At 42.9% G+C, this 14987-nt stretch overlaps 1 protein-coding gene across 1 annotated transcript in view; it reads right to left on the reverse strand.

Moving 5' to 3' along the window:
• LHFPL1 (LHFPL tetraspan subfamily member 1) overlaps positions 1–14711 on the reverse strand; it is a 39119-nt gene extending 24408 nt beyond the window's left edge. The window contains exons 1-2 of the mRNA XM_042975201.1: positions 14246–14711; positions 4072–4170 (exon numbers count right to left, since the gene is read on the reverse strand). Of these exons, the coding sequence (XP_042831135.1) occupies positions 4072–4170; positions 14246–14711 (565 nt within the window). The remainder of the gene's footprint in view (positions 1–4071; positions 4171–14245) is intronic.
• Positions 14712–14987: the final 276 nt, after the last annotated feature.

A 14987-nucleotide genomic window follows, 5' to 3' on the forward strand; every position in this document is an offset into this window, starting at 1 on the left:
GTCAGCACAGAGCCCGACGCGGGGCTCGAACCCATGAGCCGTGAGATCATGACCTGAGCCGAAGTCGGACGTTCAACCGACTGAGCCACCAAGGCACCCCAGAATCTCCAGAGTCTTAAACAAAAGTCTAAGGGGAAAAGCTGTACTTCTAGCATTGGCTTTTCCAAACCTTGGTATCCACAAGCTCAGTATTGCCAACATATCATAAAATATATATTTTTTTAATTCCACTACATGTTTTGCTGCTGCTCCTGGCACCTCTGTAACAAGGGAACAGCTGATAATACAGCTGACACCGTCATATATGTTTTGGCAGCTGACCAGAAAAGGGTCAAGAGTGGCACAGATGGTCTCTCCTTTTCAGCATTAACCAGGTTTTTTTTCAACCAGAAAAGTGCTAATATGGAGGCCTGTAATTGAAGAATATGGGCCGGAAATGTGGCTCATGGATGAGAGACACTTTGGTGATTGGAAGAATTAGAGAGGGTGATTCGAAAAAGGAACTGGGAGGGCTTGACTCAAGCAGGATTCAGCAATCCCTTTATCCCTAAGCATTTACAGAACTACACTATCCAGTGCACTGTGGACAGGGGAGCTAGAGTCCTTGGGGAGACATATGGTGCAGGAGAGAAGGGTAATAAAGGAGGGGAATGTAATGGAGAGAGAAACAATAATAAGATATTGAGTAAAAATTAAGAGAAAAATAATGATCCTGTGGTAAACACGATTGATGGCCGTCAACTTGAAACAAAGGCAGCCACACACAAAATTGCCCATTTGTGAACTAGCCCCTTGGGGTGGTGATTAGTGCAGAAAACTGCCAGATGACTATATGTAAATCATGTCTGCAATCTTTTACTTTGGCATTTTACATTAATCAAAGTAGCAACTCATTCTATGAAGCCAATGTTACCTCCATACCCAAATCCAACAAACACATCACAGGAAAGAAATCCATAGACCAATATTCCTAATGAACATAGATGCAAAAATCCTCAATAAAATACTAACAAACAAACCCAACAACATATAAAATGGATTATATACGCCATGACCAACTGTGATTTATCCCTGAAATGCGAGGTTTGCTTAACATATGAAAATCAATCAGTAAAAAAGTGATCATGTCAGTAAGTGAAGAAAAAGTATTTGACAAAATCCATCACACTTTCATGATTAATCCACTTAACATACTAGGAATAGATAAAAGAGAACTTTCTCAACCTAATAAAAGCCTTATGAAAAAAAACAATAGTTAACATCAATATTTAGTGGTGGAAAACTGGACCCTTTACCCCTAAGGTAAGGGGTAAGCCAATAATGTTTGCTCTCACCAGTTCTATTCAACATTGTTGTGGAGGTTCTAGGCAAGACAATTAGATAATGAAAAGAAATAAAAGACACCCAGATTGGAAAAGAAGAAGTAAAACTATCTCTATTCTCAGATGACAGGATCGTATATGTAGAAAATCCTAAGGACTCTACCAAAAAAAATCATTAAAATTAATAAAAGAGTTCAGCCAGCTTGATGGATACAAGGTCAATATAGAAAAACCACCTGTATTTCTATACACTTTAACAATGAACAATCCAAATATAAAATTAAGAAGACAATTCTATGTACAATATTATCAAAAACAATAAAATACTTCAGAACATATTTAATAAAAGAAGTGAGACTTGTATATTGAAAACTACAAAATCTCATTGAAAAAAATTAAAGATGATCTAACTCAGTGGAACATCATCTTGTGTTCTTGGATTGGAAAACTTAACATTGTGGAAGTAGCAATAGTCTCCGAACTGATGTACAGATTCAACACAATCTCTATCAAAATCCCAGCTGGCTGTTGTGCAGAAACTGACAAGCTGAATCTGAAATTTACATAGAAATGCAAGAGATCCAGAATAGCCCAAACAGTCTTCATGACCTTGGGTTTGGCAATATATTCTTAGATATGACACCAAAAGCACAAGAAACAAAAGAAAAATAGAGAAATGTGGGTTTCATCAAAATTAAATAACTTTGTACTTCAAAGGACATCATCAGTAAAGTAAAATATAACGCACAGAATGGGAAACTCGCAAATCATATATCTGAAAAGGGTCTAGTGTCCAGAATACATAAAGAACTCTCACAACTCAACAACAATAACAAAAAAAGCAAATGACCCAGTTAAAAATTGGCAAATAATTTGAATAGACATTTCGCCAAGGAAGATATAGGAAGGATATGTCCAATCAGTAAATGAAAAGAAGCTCATCATCGTCAGTTATCAGGGAAATGCAAATTCAAATCACATTGAGATACCACTTCACACCCCCCGGGACAGCTATGACTTTTTAAAAATGGAAAACAGGGGCACCTGGTTGTCTCAGTTGGTGAATTGTTGGACTTTGTCTCAGGTCATGATCTTCCAGTTCATGAGTTTTAGCCCTGTGTCGATCTCTGTGCTGACAGCTCGGGATTTTGTGTCTCCCTCTCTCTCTCTCTGCCCCTCCCCTGCTCATGCTCTGTCTCTCTCTGTCTCTCAAAAATAAATAAACATTAAAAAATTAATGGAAAACAAGTAAACAAGTATTGGTGAAGATGCTGGGAAATTGGAACTCTTTCATATTGAAAAACAGAAGTACTGATACATGCTACAACATGGACGAACATGCTAAGTAAAAGAAGCTAGACGTAAAAACCACATATTATATGATTCCTTTTATATGAAATTTCCAGAATAGGCAAATCTATATTGAAAGTGGTTGCGGGGGGGCTCGATGCAGGGAGGAATGGGGAGTGACTACTTATGGGTAAGGGGTTTCTTTGGGGGGTTATGAAAATATTCTGGAATTAGATAGTGGTGATGATTGCACAAATTTGTGAATGTACTTAAAACCACTAATCGTACACTTTAAAATGGCAGACTTTATGGCATGTGGGTTGTATATCAATAAAGCCATTATTTTAAAAAGTAGAATTATATATCCAACAACCAAATAGGAGAAATGTACTAAATCTTTAACTGTCTCTATCCCAGCTAGCTGGAATAGTGGCTTGCTTCCTTTTTCTTCAGAACCCACCCCCAAATATGTACTCATTCCTTCACCTATGGCAAAATTATTATATTTGCCAGTCAGCTCAGCCCTGAGCCAGTAACACTAGACATTCCAGGGCCCACATTTGTCACATCTTCTATATAGCCCTTCCCTCATGCTATGCTTGTATAGTGAACAACTCCTTTCTCCAAAAATGAATCAGAGGAGACTCAAAAAACAGGCTGAGGCAACAGACAGAAAGGGAAGTATTGGAACGTAAGCTGTAGGGAATAGGTGACCTCATTATTCCAAAATCCTCTCCTACAATTGAGAATACTCAAAGAACCCTAGACATTTCCCCTTCTACTCTCTTCCACGATAGTATATTGGGAAAATACTTTGGCGTCTTTCAATTAGAGTCTAATCTAGTCCCAATTCACATTAGTGAACTTGTCGTTCTCAGTGAGAATTGGCAGCCATAGAAGAGTCCAGAATTACTCCGCCACCTGTTCTAATATTTGACAGCTCTTGCCATTAACGTACCACTAACAATGTAACAATGTGAGTAACAATTCCCAATATTTAATCTAGGTTCCTAATGCTTGATGTAAACCAGATTACCTCTCGTTATATCCTTCATAGAGAGTGAGAAGAGACAGTGTTGATTTATATTTGGAAATCAGTGCCTGGAAAGGAAAGAGTAATAGAAACTGGGATTTTTTTCAGAGAATGACAGATCATCAGTTTCTAAACATTTGAAATCCCCCTGTAGATAGGGCTTCCCCAAACTGGTCACAGGACTCTGGGTAAAAGTGCATAAAGGATGTAGAGAGACATAACCGAAAAAGAGAAATGTATGTCCCACCTTTGTGAGTTATCAAGGCCAAATGAATCTAGCCAAGCCACCACTCCCCACAAGCTAACATGATGACAGAGACTCAGGCAAGCACCATTAGCAAGAAGACTCCCCTCCAAGAAGTAAAGCACTTGCAAAACCAGGTTCCCAAAAGATCCATCACTGCCATCCTGCCCAGACCACCTTACCTAACTGAAATTGATTGGAGACATTCCCACATGTTTGCATTATCTCCGGGCTATTCCATCCTAAGGGGTATAATGCACAGCCTGAGCTTATCAGCAACCCTGGAAAGAAAAGCATACACATAGGTAGAAGAAAATGTAACAAGTCTTCTGTCACCCCAAATTTCTCTCTGGATTAGCTCAGCTCCAACTCTGCCTCTTGTTCCCAGAGTTTATCTTTCCCCTTTAACCTTAAATGTCTGTGACACTACCAACTCAACAGGATTTCTTGGCCATGTCATAAGTAGTGAGCTGCAGTAGATAGTAGAGGGAACAACTTCTAAAGAAAAGGCAGTATTAGGAATTAAGACAGGCCGGTGTACTTTTCACAGGCAAAATGTTTTTGACAACGACCCACAAAGCTAACTTGGCCTCTCCAGTTGGACTCTTCTTCTATCTTGGTCTGATTTTCAAAAGACAACAATGTAGAGAATGTTACTCTTTCCTAAAACTCAGCCTTTCCTAAGAGTCAAATGGGTCCTTAATGGTTAAAGGTAGGTCATGGCTTCTATCACTTAGACTCAGCTGCCAGACTGATATCTACAGAAAGCATACACATTGGGTAGGCTTCTCCTGGTGAGGAGGGCACCACACTCCTTCTTCCAGAAATACTGTCTCATTCTGAGAAATGGTTCCAGCTTTATGCTAAGCATCTCTCCTTTATTTGGCTTCCGATACCTTCCGCTGTGCCCCCCATCTTCGCATCCATTTTGTTTTAGGTTATTTGGTCACTACAGAGAAGCTATGGGATCTTAGCAATAACCTTACTCTTCTGACCAGAGATACAAATCTGGGTCTGCTTGCTGATACTTCCTTCTAAGGAAACTACATCATCCTCAGCTCTTCCTTACTGCCCAGGTTTACATTTTATAACCTATGACCTCTTCCTCCCTCATGTCTTTGGTGACAGTGCGGTGGACTACACATGACAGCTAACACAAAAACAACCAAATTCATTGGCTGCTCAATGATGGGTGACCTCATATCCTGGCATGAAGACATCAGCTGGGCCTGATTCTTCCTTCTGGACATTTTAATCCAGAAACAGAGATGCTGAGGGAGTTAGCAGATGGGGCAAAGGTTAGGAAAGAAACACCAAGAGGTAGAACCAAGTGTGTGTCAAGCTGAAGCCAAGTTCAATCCAGAGTTATGAATAGACATCAACTCTGGGTAGGCTGAGCAAACTGATTCCTAGAGAGAGAGAGAATACAGCGGCATGAAGCAGACACGCCATGGCGAAGAACTCCACACTTCCCCTGAAAGAGCTAGAGAAAAATCCAGTCCTTCCCAATGGCTTTCCAGTTCCACTTTCCTTGTGTTATAATCAACTCCCTTTTTAGTGAGAGAGCTCAAGTGAGGCTCTTCTACTTCCAACCAAGAGAGCCTAATTACAAGAACACTATACCTGGGTGCCACACCAAAGGTTTTGGGAAGGTCATGTGCCAGAAATATACATGCAGAGACTAATAACACAGAACCTCCACGGAGCAGGGCTTTGATCAATGATGAATGAATGGCATATTTATAGGTTCCAGAGCTCTAGGGCTCGGCTGGACAGTGAAAGGCAGGCTACTCCAGGGACTGCTGGCCTCCCCTGCACCTCCCTTTCCCCGCTGAGGAAGATTCCACGTACACGCTGAGAAGCTAATAAGTCCACTCTGCCTTAAGATGAATCCTTTCGGAAGAAGACCACAAAGTACTCTAAGCTTGTCTGCAACATGGCAGCCAGCTTTTCTTAATATTCAATGAGTCCAGAGAAAAAGATGAGGTAGCAAGAAGAGTTTAAATAGGAAAACTGAGATAACTTTCTAACAGTAAGAGAGGGTTTGGAAACTAAAAGAATGACCAATTAAGGTTAGAAATTCTCTTCAGTGGAATGCTTAAAATTAGAAGGCATTCTTATCTGTCTCGTAGTCGTAAAGGAAACGAAACTGGTCACTCAAAGGTCTTCCTAAGCTCTGGAATTTATCCAGTAGCAATGGAACAACACTCCTATTTGTTTAGGGATTCCTTCGTCGTGTTCGTTTGTTTTTACCACAGATGAACTGAAATCCTATGATATGAAGAGGTATCAGCCAGAATATGGAGCTCAGAGTGTGCACAATGGGTTAAAGACAAAATGGGAAACGAATCCTAAGCCTTTTCCTGCTCCTGGTACTTATCCTTTGAGAGAAGAGTTACTAAAAAGTGAGCTTTTCCACATAAACTAGGAAGAAAAGAACACACGTTAATGAAAGAACAGCAGTTCAGCTTTCTAACCTCCACCTTCAAAGCCCTGGGACTGTCATGAGCTCTAGTGCTGGCCGAGTGTCTGTCTTGCCATGGCTGAAGAGGGTGGAACTTCTTCAGCCCTCTCTTGTTCCTCAGACCTTACCGTGGTGAGAAGCTTAGGTCAGGAACTATCTTCTCCAGGAAGCCTTTCTCACAGTCCCCCAGGTGCCCCGCCCCCAGCCTAAGTTAACATTTTCCTCCCCTCTGTTCCCACAGCACCTTGTGCTTACTCCTGTGACTGAAATATCCTGTGATATATATCTTTTACAACTGATTGTGGTCTGCTTCCCTCACTAAAGTGTGTGTTCCTTCTGGAGGGTATGATGCTAAGTGAAATAAGTCAGTCAGAGAAAGACAGACGTCATATGTTCTCGCTCATAGGTGGAATTTGAGAAACTTAACAGGAGACCATGAGGGAAGGGAAGGAAAGGAAAAATAGTTACAAACTGAGAGGGAGTCAGACCATAAGAGACTCTTAAATACAGAAAACAAACTGGGGGTTGCTGGGGGTGCAGGGGAAGGCGAAAATGGGTGATGGGCATTGAGGAGGGTACTTGTTGGGATGAGCACTGGGTGTTGTATGTAAGTGATGAACCATGGGAATCTACTCCCAATGAATGTATTCTTAATAAAATGTTTTGAGAAAAAAAAAGTGTGTGTTCCTTGAAGGGAGGGGCCTTATTTATCTTCGACTATGTACCCTTGGTACCTGGTACATAATAAGTGCCCAATAAATGCATCTGTTTCAGAGTATGCTCTGGGTACCTAACAGACAGCTTACTTTGCCCACACTACCCAAGGAGGAAGCCTTCTGAAGGGATCTTCTTAGCATGGATGGGAGATCATCCTAGACACCTAGTACAGCTATAGAATCCTAGAGAGGGAAAGGCCTCTGGAGATTACCTACTCTAATCCGTCCCCATTACAGATGTGGATATTGAGACTCAGAGAGGGACAGTGATTTACCTATAGTCACATAGCCAGTTACTGGAAACACTTTTTCTCACTAATCAGAGAGATCATCAACCCTTAGAAGCTCTGTCCTTCTATCCAGAAATGACTGCCTTTTGACAACAATAGCTCTAGCAAGCACTAGGAATCTTATAGGCATTAGATCCAGAGAGATGGTACAACACAATGGCTTCAGAGAACAATACTGGATTATATATACTTGAAAGTTATTAAGAGACTAGATCTTAGATGTTTTCACCACACACACACACACAAGGAATGAAATGAGGTGATAGATTGTTATCTAACCTTATTGTGGTAATCATTTCACAATATGTATGTGTATGAAATCACATTTTACACCTCAAACTTACAGTGTCCTATGTCCGTTATATTTTAAGAAGCTGGAAAAAAAGAGAGAGAATGGATTCTCTAGTCAGTCTAGATCTAAGTTCAAATTTCATCTCTGCCACCTAGAGGCTGTGTGACTTTCGGCAAGTTACTTAATCTCTCTGTGCAGTTATCTCATCTTTAAAATGAGGATAGTACTCTATCCTATAGGGCTGCTTCAAAAAGTAATACTCATAAAGTACCTAGCATATAGAAAGTGCTCAATAAAAAATATTATTAAACAGCAGCCTCCCCCTATGACTCCTCTCTCAACTTCTCACATATAATATTCTCTGTGCTAATTTCTTTCTCACCTCTTTGTCCTCATAAGAAAAACCAGTTGAAAAGTCAAAAACTGAATAGGGCTCGATTCAAAAGCTGCCTGGTTGGAGTTGTTATCTTGCAATTTTTTGCAGGCACCAAGCCAGAGACTAGAAATCTCGGCCAGGCATGTGTTCTGCCCCAATGCATGTGGCCCCATACCCTGCCCAACCAGCCTTCCTACTCTTCCTATCCTCTGTCCTCCCTCCTGCCTTTTAAATGATGAACACAGCATATTCAGCATATTCCTGGGCTGCTCTGATGGCAGAAAAAACTAGTTTAATGTTTAATTATTTTTGAGAGAGAGAGAGAGAGAGTGGGGTAGAGTCAGAGAGGGAGGGAGACACAGAATCCAGAGCAGGCTACAGGCTCTGAGCTGTCAACACAGAGCCCAACACGGGGCTCGAACTCACAAACTGTGAGATCATGACCTGGGCTGAAGTCAGATGCTTAACCGACTGAGCCACCCAGGTGCCCCAGAAAAAAACTAGTTTAAATCCCAACTCCAGCCCTGTGTGAGATCTAGCCCCGGCTCCCACTTCTGTATGTGTTATTGCTAACTCCTGGTTTTGTCTAACCAGATACGTCCCTTGGAAAAGTCTGCCCCAACTGCTTCTGTTCAGCTGGGTACTTTCTTATTCTCACCTGTCTCTAGAAAGGATCTTATACTTTTTCCTGCCAAGAAGGAAGTTCCTTATATTTCCTTCTCAACTATTTCTTCTTTGTTTAGCTCTCACTGAAAATAGAGAACAATTCACAAGCATCTTGCATATGTACACACAGGGGAATGTGAGAGTATGTTCTCATCCTTACTTCCCTACTGTACAGTGACCAGTGGGCTGCTATCTTGTTTCCCTTCTTTGACTGTTCTTTCCACAAGAATCCCCTATCCCAAAATATACCAAATATCCTCCCCTAACTTTGTTGCTATAGTCTGAATTCCCTTCTCTGACCAAGCAGAGGCCTGGAGTTGAACACTTTCTTCAGCCCTTGTGGCAGGCAACCTCAACACCAATACAAACCCTCAGACTCGCTCACCGTCTCGGACAGAACGTGGAACCCTTCTTGCAGCTACATCCCAGCTACACTCAACCTTCCCTTGATGACAGAATGACTACTTCCCCATACCCCAACAGTCATATAACCTCCTTCTAACTGCACATTCTCCATTAGGCAGATGCCTAACCTTCGTCTCTGGGCAGAGAAAGTCCCATCCCTGGGTGTTACCAATCCCCTTTGCTACCCCTTCCGCCATCCACAAGCGCAGATATTGAGTATGCAGCCATTTTGTGGCACTCTCCACCCCATCCCCAAAGATCTGTCCAAATATGGTTATTAGGTAGTTTGAATTTACCACCTGAGCAGAAGTCCAGTTCTCAAACGTACTAGAAAATGTATAAATCTGCCCTCTAGCTATAATCTTAGCTTTCCCTTCCCGGGGAGCTCCTCACTCAACTCTCTAATTCATTTGACCCCATATTCTCTCTTGGAGTTATAAGAAAGTTTACTTCTGCAAGAAATATTTAAGGTAGATCAGGGGAGACTTCACATAGAGGCTACATTTGACCTGAACTTGGAGAAAGAGGCAGATGTTTACAGGCAGAGATGGAAGAAAAGGGAGTTCTAGGAAAAAGCAACATTATGAACAACACTGAGCAGAGGTTCTCAAATGTTGGTGTGTATGAATGAAAGATCATAGCTACCTCTGCTGTAGGAACAAGGGAATATGATCGGGATATGAAGGAGACTATAAATGTATCGGTAACATATTTCTTAGGCTGACCGGTGCATACATCTCAACTGTTTTATACTATATTGTCAAGAATAGATCAGTCTAAGGAGACTGTGTAAAATACAGAGTATAAGGCATCAGTTCTGATTCAGTAGGCTTAGAATGGCACTAACAAGCACCCCAGGTAATTCTTATACAAACGGTTCATGGGCCTCTCTAAAAAAACACTGTGATAGCATTTCATCTTCAAGAGGAAAAGGACAAATCAGTAGCACCGGTGCATAAGGCCCAGGGCTGAGAGTCAGGAGCCCTGACCCATATTCTCCGCTCTGCTCCAATTTGGTACCTAAGTATTTGCTAGTGGGTTAACTTCTTTAAATACTATTTTCCCAAGCAGAAAGCCACTTTTATCCTCGTTCATCATGGTAAGGATAAACTAAATGATGCCTGGTGAAACTTGAGGGATTTTTCCAGGAAATGCATGGTTTACAGGGAAGATAATGGGGTTTTGTTTTTGTTTTTGTTTTGTTTTTGACTTTGTTTTTGTTTTGTTTTATTTTTAGAAAAAGAGCCCCCTTTCCTTGATTCAAGTTCTCAGTGATCTGTCTCTAGTGGCAATTTTCACTGAGCTCGAAGCATGTAACATTAGGACCTTACGTGGAAAGAAACACTGGTGCCTGTCTGGGTACGTTGAATTATAGCTCCTTAACCAAAAAAAAAAAAAAAAAAAAATGTCCAGAGTGGTGGTTCTCACTTGCGTTGGGAAAAAGGAACACAGCATACACATCAGAGTCACTGGGGAGATTTTTCAAAACACGCAGACGTCCACCTGTTGCTATGTAAATCAGAATGGGAAAAAGGTTGAGAGAGTTGGGGAGTCCACATATTTTTAAGCCCTCCAGGTGATCTTGATACATTCCCTGCTCAAGAAAGATTCTTGGCCTCCCTCATGTAACCCGATCCAAGATCTTATACTTTTTCCTGCCAAGAAGTTCCTTATATTTACTTCTCAACTATTTCTTCTTTGTTTAGCTCGCACTGAAGATAGAGAACAATTCACAAGCATCTTGCATATGTATACACAGGGGAATGTGAATAATGACCTTGTTCTCAGGGACTGGGGGCCAGCTGTTTGGAAAGCCCAGCATCCCCAGGGTTGAAATAATCTCCTGGCCAGATGTTTCCTTCACCGGTTGGAGCAGGGCATGAAGGTCCCAGTGGAAGGCTCCCTGGACCCTAGGCTTGTCCAGCTGGATCAGCTGCAGGTGGGGCAAATGGGACCCAAGGGCCCCATCAGGTCACCTTGCTAAGTCTGACTCAGGCCAGCAGCTCTTTATTTCTTCCTGTCTCTCCCACTTCCCACTGTTCATCTCTGTGGGCAGCTGCCAAACTGGGGAACACGAGTCAGGCAGGGGGAGGGAGTAGTTCTTAATGGATACTCCATCTCTTCAGTGGTTTGGGGTCTGGCAGAGATCAACCAGACCTAAAACAAATTGGCTCCACCCCCCTGCTGTATTTCGGTTAATGCACTAGCTGCCGAGAAGCAGGCAGGCCTGGAACAACAAAATCAATTCCCCTCAGCTGAACAGCAAGCTTAAACTTAACCCCCACAGCTCTTTCTCTTGTGTCTTTTATCCGTGGTGCTAAACATGCTGTTCAGCCTTGGCTTCCTGACACTGACAGAGCATATCTCCGAGGGGTCAGATACAAGATCTCTGGAGACCCTTGGGTGATGGTCATGTGCCAAGGGGCTCCTAGGAAATATGATGCATCCAAGCAGTCTTCACCATTCCCTCACATCTGATGTAACCTTGACAGGTGCCGGCTTTTAAAAAGGAGGTACAAATGACCCTTATTTGGCTGGTGTTACAGATGGGAGAGCTGTGGAAATTTAGCCATCTGTCCAGTATCATTCACTTATCCAGGGATAAACCTTGAACCACCATGCCTTGGGTCTTGACTCCTATGACTACTGTCAAACGGCATTTTATTTTTGAACTTTAAAAGCCCTCACCCAGGTATAAATACTGTGACCATATGCCTATGAGCAAGGGTCAATGGGGAATCATTCTATATGAGGAACCACATAAGAGGAAAATAGTACTAATGTTTTGCTTCCTATGTATGACACCTGCCACTCAGCCAAAGTTCTTCCCCACTCAGTCCATGAGTGTATTGTAAAATTCCATCACTTACCCACATACCTCCTCAAGAATTTCCTCTGAGTTTCTAAACCTTGGAAGTGGGATCAACTAAAATATATCATATGGAGAAACATAAGGGTTTTTGTAAAAGTCTCAGTCAAGCCCAAGTAAGCTGGGAGTAGGAGCCACTGTTAATAATGCTTGGACTCTGGTGGAAGCTGTTACTTGCCTTCTGATTCCTACCAATTAGCCCCTCTCACCCTCTGCTGGCAACTCTTAGAAATTCAAGTGAGGCTAAGCTGTCACTCTCAAATCAGAATAGAAAAGGACTCAGGGTGCTAACGTCCCCTGGGGAAACAAAAAGGATAGGATGTGAAGGAACCCAGCTCTCACATGTTCAACTTATCCTAAGATACACTAGACACTGCCATAGCTGTGTATTCATTCTTCTACAGTTACTGAAGACCTGGTCTGTACCAGGCACCGAACTGGGCCCTGAGAATATAAATATAAGTTGTAAAGACCGTCCCTTTCTCCTGCCAGCTAAGTGTTATTTTCTGAAATAACGTGTCCATAAAAGTGCTGAGCTATCTATAGCATGTCCAAGAATTCAGGTGAAAAGTGAGCCTATTTAAGGTTTATTTGTGATACCCATAGAGCCCCCAAAGGGAGACAAAGTCATTGGCTTAGACCAGCCTTAGTAACTGGTTCTGTACCATGGTTTTCAAGGGGGAAGAAAGGAGCTAGTCTAATGACTTTCAATGTGGCGAGAAAACCATTAGTAGCTAAAGAATGGAAAATTTCAGGAATAAGGGAGACTAGAATGTGAATTCACATTTAAAACTTTTACAGTGAGTCTGAAGAAAGAGGGAACCAGAAAATATCACCTTAACTGGAACAACACAAAGAAACTGGCGATTTTCATAAGCAGGTCAAGAAACCATGATGCGTTAGTTCAGGGTTTCTCGACCTTGGCATGATTGCCATTTTGTGCCAGATACTTCTTTGTTGTTGGAAATTGGAAGCTGTCATGTCTTTGTGCCTTGTGGGATATTTAACATCATCCCACATCTTTATCCACTGGATGTCAATAGCACACTCCCCAAGTTGTGATAATCAAAAGTGTCTCAAAGAGATTACCAAACGTCCAGGGCAGGGCGGGAATAGCTCCTGTTGAGAAACAATGTCTTTGTTCACCACTCTTCTCTTACTCCAAGGCCATCTCAATACAGTCATTAGAGAGAATAAAGAAATTTAGCATCTGCGCCATCTTGCCAATGAACAAATTCAAGGAAGGAAGGGAGGTGAGCATACTAGAGGTCACTGTCACTTGCCCAGCCACTGGGCAACTTAGCGTAAGAGCCAGAAGTGGGAACCAAGTTTCTTGGCTCCATTCACACACATTGTGCTGCTAATGGAGATGATAATGATGATGACTTGAATAATGATTCTAAAACTTCATGAACAACAACCACAAACTTCAGCAAGATGTTCTACCAGCACTTTTTCCCAGTGCCCCATTTAGGTATAAAATATAACACATACATTTGCCTGTCTACACTTGCCTTTTCTTCTCGCAAAGTTCAAATTAAACTGCCCCCATCGCCTTCCCGCAGTCTGCCATATTTGCATTTTGCTCTTTCCTGGCCCATCTGCACACTACCAGCACCCCAGGTCTTCAGCACTAAATTTAGAGGGAGACTGAATGAGGGGAAAAATGAGTAGGGTGGGTCAGGGCCATAGGAAATTGGGATAGACTGTTAACAGCTACCAGATAGGGCTAGCCTTAGATATAGGGCAAATAAGCAGGGACCTACAGTCTGTCTGGTACCTAGCATTTCACTTTTAGAGCTATATTCCTTTGGTGAAGGCTGTACATTAAACTTGTCAGTAATTAGCACTTGCGTGTACATGTTTATCAGATCATTGCCCTTTGAGATCACTACCAGAGATCAAGGCTCTCGGAGATCAAGTGTATTTAGAGTATATGTTGCTGCCCCTGGAAAGCGGACCTGGATAAAAGTCTTCAATGGGCACTGCTCAGGCAGAAGAAGGTGATGAAAATGGAGGCTAAAAAAAAAAAAAACGAAAAACAAAAAACCCAGATACCAACTTTGCCACCAGCCCGTTTTGCTGTGAGTAAAACTCTGCTATAGATTGCACTCTGGGGAGTCCTGGGCTGGGTGTTTCAAAGGAGTCCACATTCATAGCGTTTGGGTTGGATAAACAGGAGGGGCTGAGAGTGGATTTCCCCGTAAGGCAACACGTCCCACCCCCACCCCCACCGCCAAGCTCCACAACCTGCCCAGCCCCGGTGACACAGTCTTACCTCCCACGAACTGTGCTGCTCCCATGCAACGTCCCATCATTCTGGAGATGAGCCCCTCCATGCAGCAGCCCAGGACAGCAGCCAGTGCCACGAGGAGCAGCAGAGCACAGCCGGCACCTGTCACCACTGTGCACATCTGCCAGGCCAGGCTTGGGATGGCACTGAAGCTGGCATAGCGCCCACACTCTTCCACCATGATCAGACTGTGCCCCTCTCCCCGCACGGGGTAGTTGCACCTCCGGAATGTGCTGAATGACACTGGCTTCCCCAGCTGGGATCCAAAGAGCCAGTAAGGCAGGAAGTAACTGGTAGAACTGGCCACAGCAGTACCAAGGGACAGGAAGGCCCAGAGGGTCCCCACCAGGGTCAGGCTGCTCCTCATGGTCCCAGGTTTCTCTGCAGGGATGGGGAGATGAGTTGGGTCATAGCACCAAATGCAGAAAGTTAGCAAGCAGGCCAGTTTCATCTGGCTGGCCAGTCCTAGGGCTCGTTTATGTACCACTTGGCCTTTGCTTCTGGATAAAGTTATTCTCCTCAGGACCGTTTAGGTCCTTCTGGGATTCTGCTTTCCAGCATTTTCCCCATCTTCCCTTCCCTCCACCTGATTCAGATTTCTATGGTCTCTAGGCTGCAATGGAAGAGCCATAGAACTGAACTGGTGGCTGCTTCGGCAGCTCGAATGCAGCCTGATCAGACAGCTTTCAACTCTTGACGTCTAGCATGAAGCAAGTGGCAGGAGGGA

Source organism: Panthera tigris, chromosome X (assembly GCF_018350195.1).
Source record: "Panthera tigris isolate Pti1 chromosome X, P.tigris_Pti1_mat1.1, whole genome shotgun sequence".
NCBI classification, from domain to species: Eukaryota; Metazoa; Chordata; class Mammalia; order Carnivora; family Felidae; genus Panthera; species Panthera tigris.